Raw genomic sequence first — 22,126 nt, 5'->3', positions numbered from 1 at the left:
AGATAATAATAACTCACATTTATATAGGTCATTTATACAGAGCTCTCCTCACAACAGCCTTGAAGGAGAGCTAGTGCTAATGCCCATATTATATGTGAAAGAACTAAAAAGGGCTCAGAGTTTGTGATTTGCCCAGAGCCACGTAGTAATTAACAGCAAGTATAGAGCATTAAAAGATTAGTAAAGCACTTTACAAATATAATCTCCTGTTATCTTTACAACAATTCTGGAGGGTGGGTGCTATGATTATCCCTACTGTACAGATAGGGAAACTGAGGCAGACAGTGGTTAAGGGACTTGTCAAGGGTCACTCAGCTAGGCAACATCTAAAACTAGATCTGAACTCAAGTCCTCTTGGCTCAGGAGCAACCATCTCTATCCCCTGTGCTACCTCACTGCACTAATTAAGTCAAAAAGACTGAATCAAAAATAATCACAAAATCACAGAAAAACAACTTTGCAGATCTTAGTTGACTTGGCCAGGCATATAAGTCAATGAAAACATTAGATACTAAAGTCACTGCAGGACTGAGGGAAATTCTAAGGGCTACGGGACTGCTGACATTTAGGGCTGACAGAGAAGACAGTACATTAAATCTGGCATAAAACAAGCTCCTCCTCCCCCTCCACCCCTGTGAGATCCACCCTACTTAAAAGTCCTTTAGATTGGGGCAGCTGGGTGGCTCAGTGGATAGAGAGCCAAGCCTGGAGATGGGAGATCCTAGGTTCAAATGTGGCCTCAGACACTTCCTGGCTGTGTGACCCTGGGCAAGTCACTTAACCCCAGTGCCCTAAGCCCTTACTTTACCTTGGCACCAGTACTTAGTATTGATTTTAAGACAACTTTAGAGTTAAAAAAAAAATCCCATGGACAGGAAATGAGCCCCTCTCCTTTAAACTTTCATCCTAGAATGATATGAAATGACAAATTAGCCTAGTAATGAATGTTCCAGGATGGTCTTTGGAAAATGCAGTATCTAAAAAGACCCTCCCTACTGGTAAAAATGAGTAGGAGACAGCATCAGCTCCTATAAAGAAATGGAGCAGAGATGGAACAACTCAAGACTTTGGGGAAATGCCTTTCTGAGAAGCCTTCAATTCTATAGAGAGGAAATTCTTGTTTAAACACAAGATTGGACACTTGGGTTTCACAGGTGGTAAACTGATCTGAAAGAATTCTAAATAGGCCAGCAAACATTCTTCTAGCAATGGATTTATGAGAGAAAATCTGAAGAAAAAAGCCTCCCAAGATAGCTCATAAATAAATATCTTTGAAAGTATCTTTGAAAGAAAAAAAGGACTTGATGGTTCAACCCAACCTGATAAAATTGAGTTGGAGAACAAAAGTGAATGAACTACTTTAGAGTCAAGCTAACAGTTATTAGGTGGAAAGGGAAGGGACAAGAAACCTAATTCCTATTTTAAAAGATCACTGGAGATTCTCAAGAAGATCAACTTGAACGAGATGTCCTCTTATGGCAAATTTTTCTGTTTTTAATTTTTTTGTGATCATTATGTACATGCATGTATACATACATGTGGTAATTATGTATACATGGTACAGATGGTAATCAGTCTCCTTAAGCTGTTATGTCTGCAGAATAAATAACGCACTGTGGAATCTGATTTGTCTAAATGGAAAACCCACACTTTTAAGGCAGTTAAAATTAAGACTCAAGCTTACATTAAAAAAAAAAATCCTGCATTAAGACTGATGGTTCCTTCCACATTGTGGTATCTTTACTCTGGCCTTGAAAAACAAAAGTCTAATTTTACACGTTTCTTTTTCTTGATACAAACCCAGGTTTTCTTCATCTTGCATCTACATTTCTGGAAGTACTGAAGTTTTAACTGAAAAGGACACTGACTCACACAGCCCCCAATCCTACACAAAGCTTTGTAATTGTATCTCCAAGTTATTCAGACCTGGCAGGGTAGAGTTATATTTAATATACACAAATGCCTAAAATTTTTTAACAGAACAACTGAGAGCTGCTCAGTAGGATTTTAATGCTCTTTAGACAGAATGGAGGGCAGCTTGCTGGAAATATGCTTCAGGAAATCAGCTGAAATATGTATGGCTACCTTACCACCTAATTTGCCTGAAAAACTTTATTTGACAATTTCTGTCCTTTGCCATCATTCGGAATCACTCAATTCTAGAAATAAACTCAGTTCATGTTTATGTTCCCAGTGAACCAAAAGAAGGGGGAATAGAAGATATCAAGAAGACGACCTTTTTTTTAAAGCTCACAATCATTCTGAATTCCCGGAGCTTTCACTTCAATCCAATGCCAGACATTAGTGTTGGTTTCTGCAAACTGGTGAAAAAAAGGGGGGAAGAGGTGTTGGAAGGTTGGCGAAACTCAAGAGTTTAATAAAACTTACCTAAGTCTCCTCAGCCCCTCTCTCTATCTCCTATGAAATTGGGCATCTGCCATAAAGATGAGGGAAGACTTTAAAAAGTCACTGGCAACCCAGAATAGGGAAAAACCCTTACAGGAAATCTGCTATGCTACCAAAGTATGCAGACAGACCAACAGATTCACTAACATGTGGTATGGCTGGCAGTAGTAACTCTGGGCATTAGTGAGGAACTAAATTCCTAGCATGCCATCCTGTGAGATTGTGGACTTCCTCTCTACCCCAGAACCTTCTGCTTTCTCTGATACTCAGTGTTACTTTGTCATAGGCCTGCCAGACATAAATGTATCCTCAAGTCTTGTCAGAAGATGGAACTGGGAAAAGGAATAGAGCCCCTCTTTCCTTTGGTCTCTGCCAAACAGCATCATTTAAAGGAGTTTGGTTAAGGATCTTGCCTTGAATAGATAAATAAATACAAAGTTTCATGGATACATTTTAGAGGGACGGGAACTTAGATGGGGAAAGATTACAGCTGTATTTCCACTAACCTATAAGGGAAATTTAGTATCTCTTCCAATTATTAGGGGGAAAAGATTATTCTGAGAAGGGGTCCATAGTTCATACCAAGGAGACTGACACCAAAAACGTTTAGAACCTGCATTACTTGATCCTAACAAAAGCAATGCAGGAAAGTAAGAAGAGAGGTTTAAGTGATGAGGCTGAGATGTAACCCCAAACCTAACTCCCAAGCCTGCATCATGCTGCCTCTGTTTGAAGATGTTGATATAACCTCTGCCTTGGTTCAAGAGATCAATCTTGTCTCCCCGGTATGACCCAGTCTAAGCAGTGAGAACAGTTAGGAGAGTAGCATCATGGGAAGAGTACCCACCCTGCCTTGGGCCTTCCCTCAATTAAAATGTATTAGGCATCTACTATATGCTGACCCAATTATTCTAGGGACCACCGAGGACAAAAAAGAAATAGACAAAGTGAGCCCTGGCCCCAGTGAGTTTATTGACCATAGTTGAAAAGTTTGGTTGTGGCTGTTCAGTTGTTTCAGCTATACCCATAATCCTATTTATGTTTTCTTGGCAAAGATACTAGAGTGGTTTACCATTTCCTCCTCCAGTTCATTCTACAGATAAGGAAACTGAGGCAAACAGGGTGACGTGACACTCAGGGTCACCCAGCTAATAAGTTTGTGAGGTTGGATCTGATTCCAGGACTGACGTTCTACCACCTGGACAACTCGGCTGCCTTATGAAGAGTTTGGATGAAGGGGAAAATAGGAGACATATGATCTTTTTATCCTTTAAAAGTTCTTCTCTTTAGAGCATCCAAGAGAATAAATATTTGAGTGGATACACTCCCCATCCCAACATTATTGATTTTAAATTTTCTATGCTTTTGACATTTTTTTTTGCCAGTGTAGACACCCCCCCCCCCGCGTCCATTCCTAATCTTTTTTTCTATCCTGTCTTTCAGAGCTGAAAACAAGAGAGTTGCTCATCTAGCATCTCCCATGAATAAGAGTACTATTTATATGGTAACAGTAGAGAGTTCTGACTGACTAAATCACTTAACCTCAATGAAGTTTCTCATCTTTATTTTTTATTAATCCCATCCTAGAATTGATATGGTGGTTCCAAGGCAAAAGAGTGGTAAGGGCTAGGCAACTGGAGTTAAATGACTTGCCTAGGCTCTCACAGCTAGGAAGTGTCTGAAGTCAAATTTGAACCCAGGATCTCCTGTCTCTAGACCTGGATCTCAATACACTGAGCCATTTAGCTGCCCCTAAGATACTCATCTTTAAATAAGAATAATTCTATCTATGTCTCTTATTACACAGAATTACTGGATGAAGATAAAGTATGTAAATTCCTTTCTAAACCTTTAAAATACCAACTATAAATATCAATTTTTATTATTCTTACAGGTAAGATTCCATTTAGGCTATTGTGGTAGGAAAGCTGATATAAATTAATTTTATTTATTTATTTATAATTTGATTTATAGATTTTATAGATTTTTACAGATAATTTTTAGATTTATAGAATTTAATTATAAATTACATTAATAATAATAGCTAGCATTTATTATTTCATTTGATCCTCACAAAAACTTCATGAGGCAGGTACTATTATTATCTCCATATTATCTCCATGAGGCAGAGAGGGTTTTTATGATTTGCCCAAGGTCAGAAAGCTACTAAGTGTCAGAAGCAAGGTTTGAACTTCAAGAAATGCAGTCATACAAATTAATAGCTAACAAAATGCCAAGCCAAGGTATCCTGTTTTTAGTCATTGGTATTTTCCTGGGCAAATGCTATTTTATTCAGCTAGGTGGTACAGTGGATAGAGTGCCAACTCTGGAGTCAGGAAGACTCATCTGGCCTCAGACCTGTGTGCCCCTGGGCAAGTCACCTAAACCTGTTTGCCATGGCTTCTTCATCAGTCAAGTGAGCTGGAGAAGGAAATGGCAAACCATTCCAGTATCTTTCCCAAGAAAATCCCAAATGGGACCACAAATCTGACATGACTGAAGCAACTGAACAATAAAAAATTTCTAGTCAAATTATAAAAAAGTATAGGACTCCAAAAAAAAATAAAAACAATCCAAGAATCTAAAGAAAAGATTTTTCGAAAGCAGCAGCAGAACCCTAATTTAAGCCTTCTCCTAAACTGAATTTTCCTTCTAACTTTTTTTTTGTCAATGAGCCCAGTGTCCTGTTTGAAAGCTTCTTGTCATCTCTGACTTTTTTCTTCCACACATTTTATTTCCAATTAGTCTTAAAGTGATAAGTATGATGAAAAGAGCAACAGTTCTCAACACTGAAAATTTCAGAACAAATCCCATGAGGAAAGGGACTGCGTATTTTCTGAATTTCTTTCTCACCCAGTATCAAAGCAATGGGTGCTTGACAAATGTTTGCTAAATTAAATTGAAATTATCTATAGAAATTGGCATGAATAAACATCTCTCTGTAGCCAATTAAATTAGAGTTCCCATCTCCCAACCAAAATCTTAGCTAATATAAATTGTAATATCATTGTAATATATAGAAAAGATAATGTTGCAACAGAAGCTTTAGGTCAGTGGAAAGAACATTAGGAAAGTGAAAGCTGTGAAAGATTTCATGAAAACCAAGGAAACATTCTATACAGCAACAGAAATATTGAAGAATACTACCTCCTGAGAAAGAACTGATAAATATAAACAAGCAATACATAATTTTATAGATGCATATATCTTTTTTATCAAATGATGCCTTCTCTAGTGTGGGGAGGGGAGGCAAGGAAGGAGAAACTGGGAATTTTAAGGTAACAAACAAGTTAGTTAATTAATTATTTTTTTAATTTTAAAAGAAATAAGTTATGAGTTCTTCCAAAAGTATCCTGGAGAGAAGGTGCCCTCCCTGGTCAATGCTAGTGTCTTGATATGCTTCAAAGGTAAATGTTTCAAGATCATCACATTGGAGCAATGGATTTTGGAGTTAGAAGATTTGAGGTTTGAATCTTGACTGCCACACTGAGTGACCTGGATGACCTTGGGCAAGTCTCAGTATCCTCCTCAATAGAAATTGAAGTGGCTAGCCTCCGAGGTCCCTTCCAGATCCTAAATCCTAGCTTTTATTTAGACTCTATTTTCACCAATTAACTTTCTGACTTTATTTTGGTTTCCTAAGGAGACTTTCCTATTAGGAAGAGAATGCATATAGCAGATTTTGTTCATACAACAAACATTTAGCAAATTAAATTTCTATCTTTTAATGACAGGATTGTTCACATAGTAGACAATCAACCTCCAAGCTAAGAAGATCATGAATCTGAATCAGATTCAAATATAATTGGGAAATATTTAGTACTCAGGGTATCTGAAAGCCACAAGTACTCAGGGTATCTGAAAGCCACAAGTTGCACATTTCTATAATAGCATACAAGTTGGGTAATTATCCTCATAACTGTGTTATTATCTCCAGTTAGCAGGTAAGGAAGTGCTAATGGCTTCATCTGGCTGTGTGATTTGTCCAAAGTAACACAGCTAGTGAGTTTCAGGGCCAGGATTAGAACCTCAATCCTCCTGGAGTCCACTCTCTCTCTTCCCAAGAAGAAACCCTTGACCTGTGATGAGTTGGCAGGCATACCACAAACATTTGGAATAGTAAATCCTGAATTTATAAATTGGAGAGTGTTTAAGAGGGAGAAGTCTCCTGTATTTTAGACTAAAGAGCCCCCCTTGCTCTACCTCCCAAAAATATAGTATTTTTTTTATATTCTGCCAATTCTATCTCATCTAAATGGGTGAATTTGTTCTCACAAAGTAGGGCTGCTTCTGACCTTCTTACATATTAGGGGATCCATAGCACAAAAGCACAATAGACTTTATTTTCACATGTACACACCAATACAAACAATATTCACTAAGCTCAGAACTCAGTTTACCTGAATTAGAACTGCCTTGGTATCTACTTATATCCAATACCAAAATTATGTCATCTTTCTTTCTCCCCTTTCTCTTTGTGCCCCTTTTCTAGAGAAAATGATAAGTTGAAACAAAACTGACTGGCTTTTGTAAGAGCGTGAGCTCCTCTTCATTAGAAGTATTTAAGAAGAGATTACATTTATAAAGATTCCTTCATTGGATAGGGGACTGAAGTAGATGACATCTTGGAATGTTAAGGGTCTACAATTCTATAATTTCTGTGAAGTTGCATTGGAAGGAATTGTCCATTCAAGATGCTATGAAGTATTCCTAAAATTCCATACTCTTAAGATCTTTCTAAAGCAATTTTAGGGAAAGATATCACTAATAACCTGGACCAGAAAAGCAGATCACATAGATAAGATGCTATAAGGACCATCATGATTCCAAATGGACTAAAAAAGACAACAGAAATAGAGGATGTCCCCAGAAATCAAACACTACATCATGAGGCTCTGAGTGAGCCTTTGGATATAATAAACTGAATTCTCAGGGGTTTGGCCCTTCATCTGCTTTTGTTCTTCCCATGCACCCTTATTTTATTCTAATCATAAAACCCTTGGGCCAAAAAGGGTAATATCCCATAATGGCTCCTTGTCAATGGGCCTATCAATCATTTTTTAAAATGTTAAGAAACACCCAATTTGTAGTTGGATCCTTCAAGAAATGTATATTTTTGTGTCCTTATGCACTCTAATAAAATAATCCTGGAATTCAGAGATATTACATATGATGATTCATTGGAGAGACTAACATATTAATCTCTCAAAGAATCAGAGGGGGAATTATGTGAATTTAACATAAATTGTACCCCTTATTCTGTTTGAAAACCCATCTTTGATCAATATCAGCTCCATCCTTTGACTACCTGTTGTGCTAGTGTCCTAGAGTCCCCCACACAACAGGTGACATGGCAAAAAGGCAGGACTCAAACATGGGCTGAAGTTAAATCTGTCCAACCAAAGAGTCCCAGGAGGAGTGGTAAAAACTGGCTTTATAAGAGAGGGGACAGAGGAAGTTTGCTCTCTCACTGAACACTTGTCTCTCCCTCTCTTCATTCTCTGGAGTGTTTAATGCTTGTCATGCACTGGTTTATTTCATAATCAGCTGTTTACAGAAGAAGCTGATGCAGCATTGTATATAAAGAGGCTAAGAATTAGGGAGTCAGGTGATTATGTGATCTTTCTCTATCTCTCTAACCTTTACCAATAAATAATTATAAATCAATATACAGTCTCTATAGAATTTTAGTTATAGCAATGGTCTAGTAAGAGCCTAGTTATTTGGCAGTCCTCAAATACTGTCAGGCTGGTATGACTCACAGAATGTGTTAAACATTCTTTCCTCTGAGAATTTAGATTGAAAAACCCATTGCTGCCAATTACATTTAAAAGTAGATTCTTAAAAAGGGACAGGAATACATACCACTAATTCAGCAACTTCCCTAGATTGTTTGACAGATGTTTCTTCAAAAAACAAATCAGAGAACTGTTTGCAAAATGAGCACACAAGATTTAAAAAACCCAAACACCCCCATAAATCCACACCATAAAATATTTATTAAGAAACAATATGTTTTTCTTCAATTGTAAAAACATCTTAGGAATCCTTTTTGATATTTAAAAATCATACCAGATGCTGACATAGTCTTACACTATCCATGACATATAGAAAACATGTAAAATACCACACTTCACAAAACTTCAATTAACAATCAGAATCTTATGTTTTCACCAGCTAATAAAATAATTTCCACATACTTAACTTACTTTTTTTTGATACGTAAACAACATACAAAAAGATTCACCTGAATTTCATAAATCAGAGCAGGGGTCCTTATCTGGATATGTGCAATGAATGGAGTGCTTCTTGTAGAAAGACTGAAAGAGAGAGGAAAACAACAAGAAACACCTACCTATTACCAAATAAAGCTAGCATATGTAAACCTTTCTCTTGATATGACAAGAATCCTTGATGTCCAGAGGGGAAAAATAGTAAGTCATGTCAAAGAAGTTTCATTGCCCAGGTTATACTCTATTTGCCCATTCTCCTATGGCTGCTGGATACTCCTATTCTGGCCAAACATCTTAAGTCTATAGTTTAAATTTTCCCCATAACCCTTGGATCATGGCAGAAGAGGCCTATTAAGTAAATTTGTAAAACGTTTTGTCTGTATTGTTCCTATGTAAACAATAAAGTGTCCTTTTTAGAGCTGGACAGAAATATTGACCCTATTTTTCATCTACAGCTGAAAAGTGCTCCAGGAATTCAGCCTCTGAAAACCCAAGCAGAATTAAATGCTGAGATATCCAGCTCTCTCTCTACAACAAAAAGTAACCTGGAATGGCAGCAACTATTTTTTTTTAATTGAAAGCATAAAAAATTAAGATGAACAACTAAATCTTGCACCTTATTAGATGCTATGGTAAAATCAGATTAAAATACAATCAGGAAGAGAGTTCATGGTTTTATTGCTATTCCACCCTGCTTTAATCTTCTTAAAGATTTGAAATAATCCTAGAGTCTTCCTTATTAAAGCCTCTAGACCATATTCCAACCAAGGGTGATTTTTTTAATACATAAAAAACCATTTTGTCATAAGATTACTATGTAAATAAAGGAGCTTTTCACAATCACAAAACTAGAGAAAATACATAATTTTACATGGAAACTAAGATATGCCTGGGAAATGCTGAGATGCAATGGACAGTTTCATGTAGATAACAGGTTTTCCATTTATGATTGCATTATTTAGTCTTCCACTGCCAATTTGATTGTCTAGAAAATAGTCAAGGGAAAGAAAGGTAACAAATATCATGACCTTGTACAGTTGAGGGGTAGGAGTCAGAAAGAAAAAGAAACCACCTTACTCTATCAACTTACAAAATTCTTTTGACTACTGTACCTAAAGGGCACTTATTGGCTCAAGCATTTCTCTCTCTCACACACACATACACACACACACACACACAGAGTAATCAAAAGCGCAAGTACACCTTCAACATAATCCTTTTTTCCACTAAAAAAATCATGCACTGGAATGAAACATCATCTGGAAATGCTAATTGAGAGATAGTGTCATTGAGTTTGGAACAAATGAACTCATTGAAAAAATAACTAAAAAAACAAAAAACAAACAAACAAAAAAAACAACCAACCCACTGTTCAACATTCAAGGACTTCTGTTTAGAGAATTCTTTACAAATGGATTGTTCATGGATTCATTCCCAAAGTATTTCTTGCCTGTTCATCTTAGGTACTGAAAGCCAGTTTTGTGGTCCATGAATTTATACAGTCACTGCTGGATACATCTTCTGTTCACTACTGGCATGGGGATAAGGAGACTGGATTTGCCTGTACCCAGTCTGCAGACCGTCCAGGAAGGGTGGCACAGGTGTCATAGGCATGGAGTCATGTTGCACCGTGTAGCCCACATACTGGGGGTGCAGATATTGTCCTTGGTGGGGCACAATCTGGGTAGCCTGCTGACAGTTCAACACTGAGAAATTAGTTGGCATGTTGACATATACATTATTCATGGTCCCTTCTGGCAAGCAGCAGTTGGTCTGTGACCTCGTAGGAGGAGCTCTGGCACCCGAATTGGCACTGGAACTGGAGCTGGCAGCAGTGCTGGATTGACGAGAGGAGGATCCACGAGAGGTGCTGGCACTTGGAATCATGGGAATCGTTTCCATCAATCGATTACCTCCAGGTGCCCGGCTCTGCTGTGGTTCCTGCTTAGGTCGCAAACACCTACAGCAGCAAGCAGCCACTAAAGATCCCAAGATGATAAAGGCAACGAACACTGACCCCACGATGAGGAATGGCACATAGATAGGCACTAAAGAAAGGAATACAGACAGAAAACTATGATTCCTTTGAAAGGATGTTTACACAACTCTAATCCCTAAATTTTGATAAACTGAGATACCACTAGTTTAAGGGGCAGCTAAATGGGTATAGTGGATAGACCTGGGTCTGGAGTCAGGAAGACTCATCTCCCTAAGTTCATATCTGGCCTCAGATACTTACTAGCTGTGTGAACCTCGACAAGTCACTTAACCCTATTTGTCTCAGTTTCCTCATCTGAAAAATGATATAGAGAAGGAAATGGCAAACCATTCTTTGTCTAGAAAATCCCAAATGGGATCACCAAGAGTCAGAGAGGGCTGAAAAGATTTAACAACAAGGCTAGGTTGCAAGCTATCCACTCTTTCTTTTTAAAAATTTCCTTCTTGACCCCTAGGGTACCTTAGGCTGAGCTAGGGGCCATGGATTGAGATTTATAACAAAGACAAATTAAAAAAACAAAAAAACATCAAAAAGATTCAGAAAGATTCCTCCAGCTTCCTACATCATAAGCAACCTGGATATAGATCTGTCCAGATAATGGAAAATATGAATTACAGAATAATTCTAAAGTATGATTTTCTTACTTCCAAGTACACAAAGAAATGAATCTTCATGACTAATCAAATTAGTGAATATGTTTAGTTCTGAGGACTTAAATCATTAAAAAGTCTATTCTTTTTAGTTGGTTAAATATGTCTCCTGCAATCTTCTTTTTCACACTATTTGGGCAACAAGCTTTTTTTGATTTACAGTACAAAGGTCAGTTTCAGGGCAGAACCAACCATTTAGGCATCTTTATTGCAGTAGAGGTGGGCAGAAGTAAAAAAGCCCCAAACTTCTTGGTCAATCTTAGAAGACTTCCTTAATAAGGCAAACTTGGAGTGAGGCACTAAATTATGGGAGGGAGATAGCATAGTATATTGATGAAGAAAACAGGCTATTCCAGGCAGGAGGCAACATCTTGGAAAAAAGACTGCAGACATGAAAAGGAAATCTTTTAAGAGGAATACAAAGAGAATCTAACCTGAGAAAGCCAAAGCAGCATAAGAACAGATTGATATTTGGGTTGTTAAATCCTAAAACCCTGGGGGATCACAGGGAGCTCCCAGAAAATGGAAGAAACATATTATAACATAAAGCAACTAGTATGAAGTCTAACAAGTTAGGTTTATCCTGCATGTAAAATAACTCCTAAAAACCAAAATTTTGTTTTAAATCAAATTAATTAAATAAAATTTAATTTAAAACAAACATCAAGGATCAGTGTTTTTTTTTTCTTCTTTAATACTTCTCACAAGCAGTCCATTTTTTGGAAATCCTGAAATACAGGCATTATGTGGAAAACACAAGATGTTCAAACGAGATGCATGCAGGGGGGCGGGGGGAAATGTTGATAAGCCCACTGGGTTCCTCTGACTTATCTGAATCACTCATAATGTACTTATCTCATATTGTAGTAATTTGTAGATAACTTCTCTCTATTAGATTATATACTCCTAGAGATCAGGCACTGTTTTTTATATTTATTTATAATCTCTACACCTTGCACATAGTATGAGCTAAATAAACACTTGGATGAATGAGCCAAATTTCTTGGCACAGAGGAACAGAACAAATTCTTCCAAAATGAGCAATGCTTCTAAATAGACTTCTGAAATACATAGTTATTAAAATATAATACCTTGTATAATCATCTAGGCCTAAGCTTGATTTTTATGATGACAGCTTAGCCAAATGGTTGGTTTCTTCAGTTTCAAGTGCTAAGTCTAACAGGTACTGCTAAGACTGGCCGTGCCAGTCGTCTAAGAAAGATCCTTCCCATGGGTCAGCTAGGTAGCTAGTGGATAGAGAGCCAGGGACTAGAGGTCCTGGGTCCAAATTGGGACACTTCCTAGCTGTGTGACCCTGGGCAAGTCACTTAACCCCAACTGCCTAGCCCTTACCATTCTTCTACATTGGAACTAATACTTAGTATCATTCTAAGGCAGAAGGTAATAGTTAAAAAAAGGGGGGGGGGGAGGCGGGAATAATGTCCTTATTGTTGGAGTTTACAAGAATGGGCAACAGTATTTGTAGCAACATGCCAGGCTTCTTATTCCTTCTTTAAATTTGTGTTTTCCTCTAAAGAAATCTAGCCTTATACATTAACAAATTAAAAAACTAATATACTTTAACTGCCCCCCCCACATATATTATCCTAAGGCCTTGTCAGAAGCAATGCAACGTTACTCACTATTTTAAAATAATAATAATTGTTCACTTTCAAGGAATTTTAATTGGACTTGTATACCGGCATGTAAGGGTAATTAATTCAGTGCTCCCATGAGTCCTGGTACCATTTAATTAGACAAGATAGGGCACAACTGGTGTGAAACAAATTTAGTGAAGCATATTTTTTTTAGAACAAAGCTTTTTTTTAAAGTATGGTGAAGTCCTCAAAATGTGCATGTTAGCATCTTTATAATTCTGAAAAGCTTTCATAGTTTACATAGAGTCATAAGGCAATTGTGCAGGGATTTGTCCCCAGGGGTTGCGTGTGTGTGCGCTCTCTCTCTCTCTCTCTCTCTCTCTCTCTCTCTCTCTCTCTCTCTCTGTCTCTCTCTCTGTCTCTGTCTCTGTCTCTGTCTCTCTGTCTCTGTCTCTGTCTCTGTCTCTGTCTCTCTCTCTGTCTCTCTCTCTCTTCTCTCTCTGTCTGTCTGTCTCTCTCTCTCTCTCTCCCTCTCTCTCCTCTCTCTCTCTCCTCTCTCTCTCTGTCTCTGTCTCTCTCTCTGTCTCTCTCTCTCTGTCTCTCTGTCTCCTCTCTCTCTCTCTCTCTCTCTCTCTCTCTCTCTCTCTCTCTCTCTCTCTCTCTCTCTCTCTGTCTCTCCTCTCCTCTCCTCTCCTCTCCTCTCCTCTCCTCTCCTCTCCTCTCCTCTCCTCTCCTCTCCTCTCCTCTCCTCTCCTCTCCTCTCCTCTCCTCTCTTCTCCTCTCCTCTCCTCTTCTCTCTCTCTCTCTCTCTCTCTCTCTCTCTCTCTCTCTCTCTCTCTCTCTCTCTCTCTCTCTCTCTCTCTCTCTCTCTCTCTCTCTCTCTGTCTCTCCTATTAAACTGAGCTCTACAGACTTATAAATATCAGAGTACACCATGGCTCTGGCACCTTCTTTAATGCTTTATTTCATACCCATACACATATGCTGCAAAGCTGAGTTGGCACTTTAAACAGACATTTTCAGGAATTTTACTCTCCTCTTCTATTTTCAGACAGGAGGCAGAACAATGGTTAGCAGCATGAGTAATAAAATGCTTCACTGAAAAGGGGGCTGAGTTTAAAGGAACTCTCCTCTTACATGGTCACAGGAGACAGCTCTGTAAACACTCTACACCTCTCATAACAGGCAGCTCAACTCCTGTTGGATGTAGATGCAGAGGAGCAGGATTGGGCAGAGAAGCAGGATAAAATGGAGGGTGCTGTAAATCCCTTTGTTAAAAATAAACTGCCTAGCTTGATGAAAGGAGAGTTCACATTGGCAAAATGTTTACTACCTGTCCAATGTCCTCTAGAATATTCTGTCCATGTAAATGTGTCCTACTCATTAAAGGATACCCTCTCAAGATTAACCTGGGATAAGTTGAAGCAGGGGGGAGGGCATCTCAGAAGATTAGAGATTTCAAAAGGAAATGTTTTTAAAGCCACAAAGACAAAAAGTTAAACATCTTCTGCAGGTTCATAGATAAATTGGCCAGGCATCTGATGCAACATAATTCAGTTTCAGGGGCAGGTGCCAGCTATCCCTGCCAGCACACAGGGAGGAAGGGAAATGGCTCTCTGAATGGGTGTTGCTGAACATTAGAGCCCTGGGGCCTGGGCAGGGGAGAAATGCAAGGCCATTCAATCCATGCTTAAGAAACTTAAGATTTCTCTTCCACTTAATTGTCCCAGATCCAATTACTAAACTAGAGAAAGTCATAAGAGATAGATGGAAGTTTAAGGTTTATTTAACCCAATCTCTTCATTGTACATTACCTGACCCACCAAGGACTCTGTGTGGGAGATTCTGGGTTCCGTGTTGGATTTATCCTTAGTAATCTTTAGTTGAGTTAGTTAGGTTAAGCTTAGGAAATTAACTATAGTGGGTTAAATATCTTGGGGCAAGTAGTCAGATGCAAACCTTTCCCCTCTTCCTTCCCCATAATCCCTTTCTTTGTTAATAAACTCATTTATTTAAGTGTGTTTTTCCTCTTTGTATAAACCTTTCCCCCTACCTAAATTTCCCACAACAATAGAGATGAGGAAAAATCTTACCTAAGGGAAAGCCCAGCAGGTCCCCTCCTCTTTCAGCAGAAGAGAGAAAGTTTCCTCCCTAACTCTTCCACCAGAGGAGGGGGTAGGGATGGAATGGTACCTGACACTGTTAGGCACGTGGTCTTATCCTTCCTCAATAGTTACTTCATTTAATTGGAAAGGAAAGTAGCAGGAAAATAGAAAGGGGATGGGGGTGGGGTGGGGGGGAATAACTGCCTGGGAGCCCAGATAGAAGATGGTGGCAAAAAGTAAGGTGAGTTCTTCTTCTTGAAATACTTGAAAAGATGATTAACCCCTTCGAATCCAATAGGATGGGTCTGACCCTCAAAGTCAGGAAGCTTCTTCCTGGAACCTCTCAAAGAGATGAGGGGTGGGAGAGGAGAAAGATGTATGAGAGAATGAGGAGGACAAGGAAAAGGAGAGGCAGGCAGGAAGAGATGAGGAAAGCAAAGGAAAGGGGATTTCCTGAAGGAGGCCCCAGAGTGCATGGGGGTTCAGACTTCTCTCTGTGGAAACAGACTGAGTTACATCCTAGCAGTAGACATGATTTAGTCCAACTCACTCATTTTACACAGATGAAGTAACTAAGGGCAAAAAAGGCGAAGTGCTTTGCCAGATTTCAGCTAACTCCTGCCAACTGCAGAACCAGAACCAACTGGCGGTGTAGCTTCAACCCTCCAACTTTCCCCAGCTCTCCAACGACCCTCCCGCCTCAGTTCCGCAAGATCCACCTACTAACTTTTCCTGCTTGAGTCCCATCAAATCCAGACCCCTGGTGGGGCTTTCAAGATTGGGGGCTGAGAAAAGTTGGCCAGGTTCTCCTCGAAATCATTCCACAGCGCCCCCGCCCCACCCAGGGCTCCCCTCCCCCAGGCGTACCTGCGGCGCCGTCTGGGCTGTCTTTGTCCGAGCGACCCGGCTCATTGCCCCCCTGCTGGCGGTCGTTGTCGCAGCCGCCCTGGTCGAGCCGCGCATCGGCGCTGGAGCAGCAGTAGCGCAAGGCGCAGCTGCCACAGCAGATGGTAGCATCGCCGCCGTCGAAGCGCTCGGGACACTGGAAGCCGATCCGCCAGACGCCCTGCGCGTCCAGCCAGCCGTGGCAGTACTCCCCGCTGGCCCGCGCTCCCGCCGCCAGCAGTGCCGCCAGCAGCAGCTGCAGAAGGGTGGGGGAGGAGGACGAGGAGGATGAGGATGAGGAGGACCACAGACGTCCGCCCCACATGGCACCACTTGGGGCGTGGGCTCCAGTGGGCGGAGGGTCCCCGTGGGGACACTTAGCTCGGTCAGCGTCTGGACACCGGGGTTTTGGCAAAGTTCCCTGTGCTGAGGACAGGGAACAATCACGGAGTGGGTCAAAGGAAGACCTGGTGACTCCTGCCCCTTCCCATGCGGTCAGCGCCCTTCTTTTCCCCTACAGTTCTGGGGAGATGGAATGGGTGATCAGCAATTTGAAGGAGAGGGCAGTTCCTAAGCCATCATTCCCACATTCTTGAGCGCCCTAGCTGAGTACAGTCGCTATGGAGCGTAGGTGGGTTTGAGAGAGTGGAAGCCTGGGGGTTCCCGGGCTGAAGCTCCCGGGGCAGGTTAGAGGAGCGGTTGAATAGTCTCTGCTACGATTGCAGGGAGAGATGGCTCGCAGAGATGTTCCCAAGCAAGCGTCAATTCCAGGGCATCCCACTGAAGGGATGCACCCCCAAATAGCCAACAGATGCACACAGGAGGCTCCTTTCCCGGGGCGCCACGCCCTCTTCACTGGGCCAATTAACTAAACTCCCCAGGGACCCAGGCAATAAGGTCCTGGGATGATAGAAATTGGACTCGTTTTATCCCTTGTGGCAACAGAGTGCAGCGGAGTTGGGGGTTTAGAAAAGAGAGAAGAGTGCACAGAGGTAGGGAGGTGGGGGGTTGAGTTTGTTACATGCAAGTGCAACAGCGAGTGCGGCTGCTCCTCAATCGCTCCCTCTCCATTTCCAAACTTTGTTCTCGTGGTTCACTATGCGAAACTCGCACGGTGAAAGGAAACCTTTCCCTTGGCGCAGTCCAAAGTGTCCCATTGAAGGCTGCTGCTAAATGCCAGGGGACTCGGCACAAGGACACCGATGAAGCGCACTCCCCCACATGCCACCTTCCCCCTTCCCCAAGAAGCCGGAGACCGGCCGATCAGCCTCAGGAACAGCTCTTGACTGGCTCCGAGAGAAGAGTGGCGACAGCCGCCTCCTGCTGTCTTAGTTGCAGCTAGCCTGGCGGGAGAGACTCGCTAAACTGCTTCGCCTCCCGCGCCGCTGGTGCTGGTGCTGATTGGGTGCCGTTGCTGCTAGTGCTCGTTGGGTGATGCTGCTGCTGCTGCTGCTGCTGCCGCTGCCGCCGCTGCCGCTGGGAGTAGCTCCAAGACTTGCTCACTCTTTTCTCCAGCTGCAGGCCGATGGGAGCTCCCTCTCGCCTGCAGAGCACAGTAAGCTCTCCTCCACCAGAACAACTCCTTCTTACGTTTTAGTCTAGGGTCCTCCTCTCGGCTCCTTTTATTTACGCCCCTCCTTTTCCCGGGCGTTAGGAGAAGTCACGTTCCGGAGAGAGGTAGTGGACCGGGGCAGCAGAGGCGGAGGAGATGGCAGCTGCTCGCACACTCCCCCTGCCTCCTTCTCCAGCACAACTCAGGCTCACATTCGCTACCCCTTTCGCTTGCGCTCTCTTATTTATAGGCACTTGGATCCCACAGGCGCGCATGCGTTTCAGAGAGCCTCCTTCCCTTCCTCTCTCTCCCCTCCCTCCAAGAAATCCCCATACTCGGAGAGAAAGAGTGAGGGTCCCTTCCTTCGACTTTAATGCTAAGAATAACCTTGACATTGGGGAAAGTGAGCTTCAACTTCTAAAAGAGAGATGGTGAAAAAGGATGTGTACTCCCAACCCAGATTCTTAAACACAATGACTCTGCTTTCACAGACTAAGGGGAGAATTAAGACAAAAGTCTATGAACTTGAAAACGTTACTAATCTGTTCAACCTTCGTGTGGAAACAAAAGGAAGAAGTGCTGGCACTTTAAAAACTCAGTAAAATATGTGTTGTTGTTTAAAGCTAAAATAGTAGAAAAGGCACTAGACAAACATTGTAGTTTCACCTCTGCTGTGAAACCTTGGACAAAAGGCCAAACTTAATCCCTCTGCTCCTTATTTTCTGCATCCTTTGTAAAGTAAGGTGGCTCTATTAAATCATCTTTAAGATATTTTGTTAATGTCCTTTCCAGTTCCCTGATTTATATTACTTAAAAGCAAGCAATAAATGATCATAGTAATTTAGTATTTGATAAGTCAAAAGACCCAAGCTTTTGGGACAAGAGTTCATATGACAAAAACTGTTGGGAAAATTGGGAAATGATATGGCAGAGTCTGGAGATAGATCAACATCTCACACCTGTACTAAGATAAGTATATCATGAGTACGTGGGGGCATAAAGGGTGATACCATAAACAAATTAGGGGAGAGTGGAATAGCTTACCTGTCAGATCCATGGATAAATGAATAATTTATGAACAAACAAGGGAGAGGGCATTGTTCGATGCTAAATGGATAATTTCAATTATATTAAAATTAAAAAAGTTTTATACAGACAAAGCTAATGCAACCAAGATTAGAAGAAAAGCAGAAAGCTGTAGGAAAAGTTTTATAGCAAGTATCTGATAAAGGTACTGTTTCTCCAAATTTAAAGAGAATTAAGACAAATTTACAAAAATATGTCATCCTGCAATTGATAAATGGTCAAAGGATATGAACAGGCAGTTTTCAGATGAAGAAATCAGTCATATAAAGACAAATAAGAATAAATGCTCTGAAACGCTCTTCTCATTTAAAAAAAAAACACTTAACTTTTGTCTAATTTCCCAAATAGATAAGGAACTAAGTCAAATGTACAAGAAATCAAGCCATTCCCCAATTGACAAATGGCCAAAGGATATGAGTAGGCAGTTTTCCTACGAAAAAAGCAAAGCTATCGATAATCACATTAAAAAAATGTTCTAAATCTCTCCTAATTAGAGAAATGCAAATCAAAAGAACTCTGAGGTACCACCTGACACCTAGCAGATTGGTCAATTTGACAGCAAAGGAAAGTAGTGAATGTTGGAGCGGATGTGGCAACATTAGGACACCAATGCTTTGCTGGTGGAGTTGTGAATTGATCCAACCATTCTGGAAGGCAATTTGGAATAATGCCTAAAGGGCTTTAAAAGAACGCATACCCTTTGATCAAGCAATATCACTGCTGGGTTTGTACCCCAAAGAGATAATAAGGAAAAATACTTGTACCGAATATTCATAATTGTGCTCTTTGGTGGCAAAAAAATTTGCAAAATTAGGGGGTGTCCTTAGATTGGGGAATGGCTGAATAAATTGGGGTATCTGATGGTGATGGAATACTATTGTGCTATAAGGAATGATAAACTGCTTGATTGCCAAAAGAGCTGGAAAGATTTCCATCAACTGGCTCAGAGTAAAATGAGCAGAACCAGGAGAACATTGTACAAACTGAAACATTGTGGGACAATCATATGTAATCAACTTTGCTACTAATAGAAATACAATGATCCAGGACAGCCCAGAGAGACCTATTAGAGGGAATGCTATCCACATTGAGAGAAAAAACTGTGGGAACAGAAATGCAGAAGAAAAACATTTGATTTTTTCACTTGTTTATATGGGTATTCGATGTAGGGTTTTGGTTTTTAAAAGATTATTACAAGAATGATTAATATGGAAATGGGTATTGAGTAATTATACATGTATAACCCAGTGGAATTTCTTGTCAGCTCTAGGATGGAGGAGGGGAAAAGGGGAGGAAAAGTACATAAATCAGGTAACCATGGAAAAATACTTAAATAAAGCAAAATAATCAGAAAAGAAAGAAAAAATCATATACCTTCTACAGTAAAATCAATACCGTATTTTGATTCCAAGGCAGAAGAGTTGTAAAGACTAGGCAGTGAATGTTAAGTGACTTGCTCAAGGTCAGACAGGCAGGAAATGTCTGAGGTCAGATTTGAACCACTCCAATCTCTAGGCCTGACTCCCTATCCACTGAGCCATCTAGTTGCCACCTCTAAGTCACTCTTGATTAGAAAAATAAAAATGAAAACAAACTGAGATATCATCTCCCATCTGTCAGGTTGACCAATACAATAGAAAAGGAAAATGATAAACTTTGGAGGGGATTTGGGAAAATCAGGATACTGATGGGCTATTGGTGAAGTTGTGATCTGATCCAACCATTTTGGAGAGCAATTTGGAACTATGCTCAAAGGACTCTAAAACTGTGTATACCTTTGCTCCAACAATACCACCACTAGTTTTATAACCCAAAGAGAGGAAAAAAGGGGGAAATACCTATTTGCACAAAAACATTTATTGTAGCTCTTTAGTAGCAAAGAATTGGATATTGAGGGATTATCCATCAATTGGGGAATGGTTGAACAAATTACAGTATATTATTGTGATGGAATACTATTGTTCTATAAGAAATGCAGAATGATTTCAGAAGAATATGGAAAGACTTATATGAACTGATGCAAAGTGAAGTGAGCAGAACCAGAACATTTCACACAGTGACAGCAAGTTTTTGATGAACAACTGTGAATGACCCAATTGTACTCAGAAATGCAGTGGTCCAAGGCAATCCCGGAGACTCATGATGAAAAATGTCATCTGCCCTCCAAGGAAGAACAGATGGAGTCTGAATGCACACTGAAACATACTATATTTCATTTTCTCCTTTTTTGTTTGTTTGTTTGCTTGTTTGAGATCTCTTACTAACATATGGGAAATGTTTTTTGTGATTATACATGTAAAATCTATATCAAATTACTTACTGTCTCAGGGAGGAAGAGGGGTGGCAGGAAAGAAGAAAGGAAGGATAGGAAAGAGGGAGAGAATTTTGAACTCAATTTTTAAAAAATCAATGTTAAAAAGTTTTTTACATGTAATTAGGGGAAATTTATTTTAAAAGAAAGGAAAGAAAAGGAGGAAAAAGAAAGTAAAGCTGTTTTGGTATTTTTTGTCAGACATACTGGAGTGGTTTGCCATTTCCTTCTCTAGCTCATTTTATATATGAGGAAACTGAGGCAAAAAGATTAAGTTATTTGCCCAGGTCCACACAGGTAGTAAATGTCCGAGGCCAGATTTTATCTCAAGAAGATGAGCCTTCCTGTTCCAGGCCCAGCACTCTATCCATTGTGTCTTGTAGCTGCCCCATGTTCATATATACATATGTGTTTGTGTATATCTATCTATCTATCTATCTGATGAATTAGAGATCATCTTAGAGGGAATGTATTAGAATTAAGGGGGATAAGGAAAGGTTATCTGTAAAAGGTGGGATTTTAGCTGGACTGGAAGGCAGCCAGCAAAATCAAGAAGCAGAGATGAGGAAGGAGAATATTCCAGGCAGAGGGAATAGCCAGTGAAAATGAAGAAGGAAGATAGAATGCCTTGTATGAAGAATTGCATGGAGGTCTAGTGGATCACAGAATAGGGGAATAGAGGTATAAGAAGAAAGATTGGAGAAGAAAGAAGATTGGAAAGGAAGGAGATGGTAGGTCATGAAAGACTTTAAAAATGGAACATGATTTTATATTTGATCCTGGAGGGTAATGAGGAACCATCAGAATTTATTAACTGAGAAGAAGGGGGTGCCATGGTTGGACCTTTACTTCAGGAAATTCACTTTGATAGGTGAATGGAAAATGCACTAGAGTGGGGAGATACTTGAGGCAAGAAGACTGTTCAGAAGCCTATGGTAATCATGAGGTGAGAAGAGTCAGAGGAGAAAAGTGGAGGAGGGAAAATAGAATCCACAGGACTTGGCAAAAGATAGGATAAGAATGGTGAGCATTGACTACTATGTTGCAGGCCTATTATATTGGGAGGAGCATGGTATCTTCAACAATAATAGGGGGAGGGTGTTGGAGGGAAAGAGGAAGAGTTAATTTTTTTTTAAATTATCTTTATTTTGCAAATGAGGAAACTGAGGTTCCAGAGGGATGATCCTCTTACCCAAGGTAATAAAACTAGTTAAGTGTTAGAGGCAGGTTCAAATTTAGATCTTTCTGATGCCAAATCAATAATTATTATCAGCAATGGAAGGATCCAAGACAAAGGGACC

At 40.3% G+C, this 22,126-nt stretch overlaps 1 protein-coding gene across 1 annotated transcript; it reads right to left on the bottom strand.

The window, feature by feature from the left end:
* Nucleotides 1-8,382: 8,382 nt before the first annotated feature.
* On the bottom strand, nt 8,383-17,807 carry SHISA2 (shisa family member 2). The gene is made up of 2 exons (XM_001375798.5): nt 15,859-17,807; nt 8,383-10,687 (listed from the first exon to the last, which is right to left on the bottom strand). The coding sequence occupies exons 1-2, from the start codon at nt 16,199-16,201 to the stop codon at nt 10,134-10,136; spliced, it is 897 nt and encodes a 298-aa protein (XP_001375835.2). The 5' UTR covers nt 16,202-17,807; the 3' UTR covers nt 8,383-10,133.
* Nucleotides 17,808-22,126: the final 4,319 nt, after the last annotated feature.

This window comes from Monodelphis domestica, chromosome 4 (assembly GCF_027887165.1).
Source record: "Monodelphis domestica isolate mMonDom1 chromosome 4, mMonDom1.pri, whole genome shotgun sequence".
NCBI lineage: Eukaryota > Metazoa > Chordata > Mammalia > Didelphimorphia > Didelphidae > Monodelphis > Monodelphis domestica.
The sequence above is the reverse complement of the archived record's forward strand: the minus strand, read 5'-3'. Positions and strand labels throughout refer to the sequence as shown.